General features: G+C 42.4%; 1 protein-coding gene across 1 annotated transcript; it reads left to right on the plus strand.

The window, feature by feature from the left end:
• Positions 1-338: 338 nt before the first annotated feature.
• LOC141051483 (odorant receptor 131-2-like) lies at positions 339-1,250 on the plus strand. Its single transcript, XM_073548405.1, has one exon. It carries the CDS (start codon positions 339-341, stop codon positions 1,248-1,250), a length of 912 nt encoding a protein of 303 aa, XP_073404506.1.
• Positions 1,251-1,657: the final 407 nt, after the last annotated feature.

The following is a 1,657-nucleotide window of genomic DNA, read 5'->3' on the forward strand; positions in this document are numbered from 1 at the left end:
GAGACTTTAGTGGTCCTGTCTGTCAATCTTATTAAAGATCCATACAATGCCATAAATAAGTTTTGTTTTTGAGCATATCACCAATGGTTTGAGGTACCAAAGTTGTAGTATTGGAACATGTTCACGGTGGGAGAGGGTTTAAGGTTGAAGACGTTACGTGAAATAAACTGTTATATATGGATCTTTACAGTTTATCGCAGGTTTTGCCCAGGCAGGGAAATCGTCTAGGCCCTCTGATCAGGAGAATTGCTTTGAATGTTTTGACTTACGAAAAACAAAGTTTTATGTTTTTTTCTAGTGTGAAAGGTTCAACCTCTAATCGTTTCTCCAGACTCAGCATGAATATAACAAGCATCGATTCTTACATGATCCAGCTAAACCTCCAAGACACTAGGGCGTACGAGGCTCTGAAGACGATATTTTTTCTCCTAACATTCTTATTCTTCTGCTTCTTCGTCTACTTCATTGTCGTTCTTCTGATTGTCTACTTCACCACACCTCACGTCCAGGAGAACCCTCGATATGTCCTCTTTGCCCACATGCTCATCAATGATGCATTGTATGTAATTACGGGGATCTTCCTCTCTGTGTTCTACACATATGCTATATACATCCCGATGACCATCTGCTACGTCATGGTCACTCTTGCCGCTGCTACCTTCAAGGTGACTCCCTATAACCTTGCCATCATGGCTTTGGAGCGTTACATAGCCATCTGTTTCCCTTTGAGACATGTCATGTTTTGTACAACTGAAAGATCCTACTTCATCATTGCAGTCATGTGGTTTGTTGGACTGCTTCCTAACATTGCTGATTTTATCGTCTTGATTGTATCGGTTGAGAGGAGTTTTTTCTTCCAAGATCTCCTATGCAGGCAGGAATCCCTCATAGTACAACCTCTGCAGGCCAGCATAAGGTCCGTCTCCTCCATCAGTAGCCTAATTCTGGTGGCTCTCGTCATTCTTTTCACCTACATCAGAGTCATCGTCATAGCTCGGAAGACTAATTCTAAGAGTTCTTCCGCGTCAAAGGCCAGTCAAACCCTTATGCTTCATGCCATTCAGCTGCTACTGTGTCTCCTATCCTTGACCACCTCGATCACAGAGTCATACAATGGAGAGTATGTCATTATTTTAATTGTTTTCAATTTCCTGATTTTTATGTGTTTGCCTCGACTCCTCAGTCCTCTTATATACGGGATCCGAGATGAAGTGTTCAGCAAATGCATTCGGAGAATGTGGAAGCAATGAGAAAATGTTCGTCACGAGCACCACAATTCAATGACTAAAGCTGGCCAGACACATGAGATTGAGATAGCTGTCGGCTGAACCACAACTATTTCTCCAGACTCAAAGAGCTTCATGAGTTTTCCACAAGGTGAGAGTAGAATGCCGCAATCAGACAGCTCGGCAAGCAACTTATCAGCTGAAAACAAAAGGATGGCATGGAAAATACTAATGGCCCAATCATTTTTTCCTCAAAAATTATGTGTCAAGATGGAGTCTGGAGGCCCCAAAACACATGAAATGGTTGGCCCGTCGTGTCAATATCTAGTGTATTTGGAGACCATAAAGTTTACCCCAATAGTCCACCCTCAACAATGTCATACTCATAGAGGTCCAGGAAGCTAAGATCTGAGAAACTTTTGGATGGGGTT

The sequence above is a fragment of the Dendrobates tinctorius genome, unplaced genomic scaffold (genome assembly GCF_039654945.1).
Source record: "Dendrobates tinctorius isolate UK_male_01 unplaced genomic scaffold, ASM3965494v1 ptg000157l, whole genome shotgun sequence".
NCBI classification, from domain to species: Eukaryota; Metazoa; Chordata; class Amphibia; order Anura; family Dendrobatidae; genus Dendrobates; species Dendrobates tinctorius.

Bases quoted from the DNA above. Each gene is read 5' to 3' on its own strand.
- LOC141051483 (XM_073548405.1), top strand. From the start codon at position 339: ATGAATATAACAAGCATCGATTCTTACATGATCCAGCTAAACCTCCAA.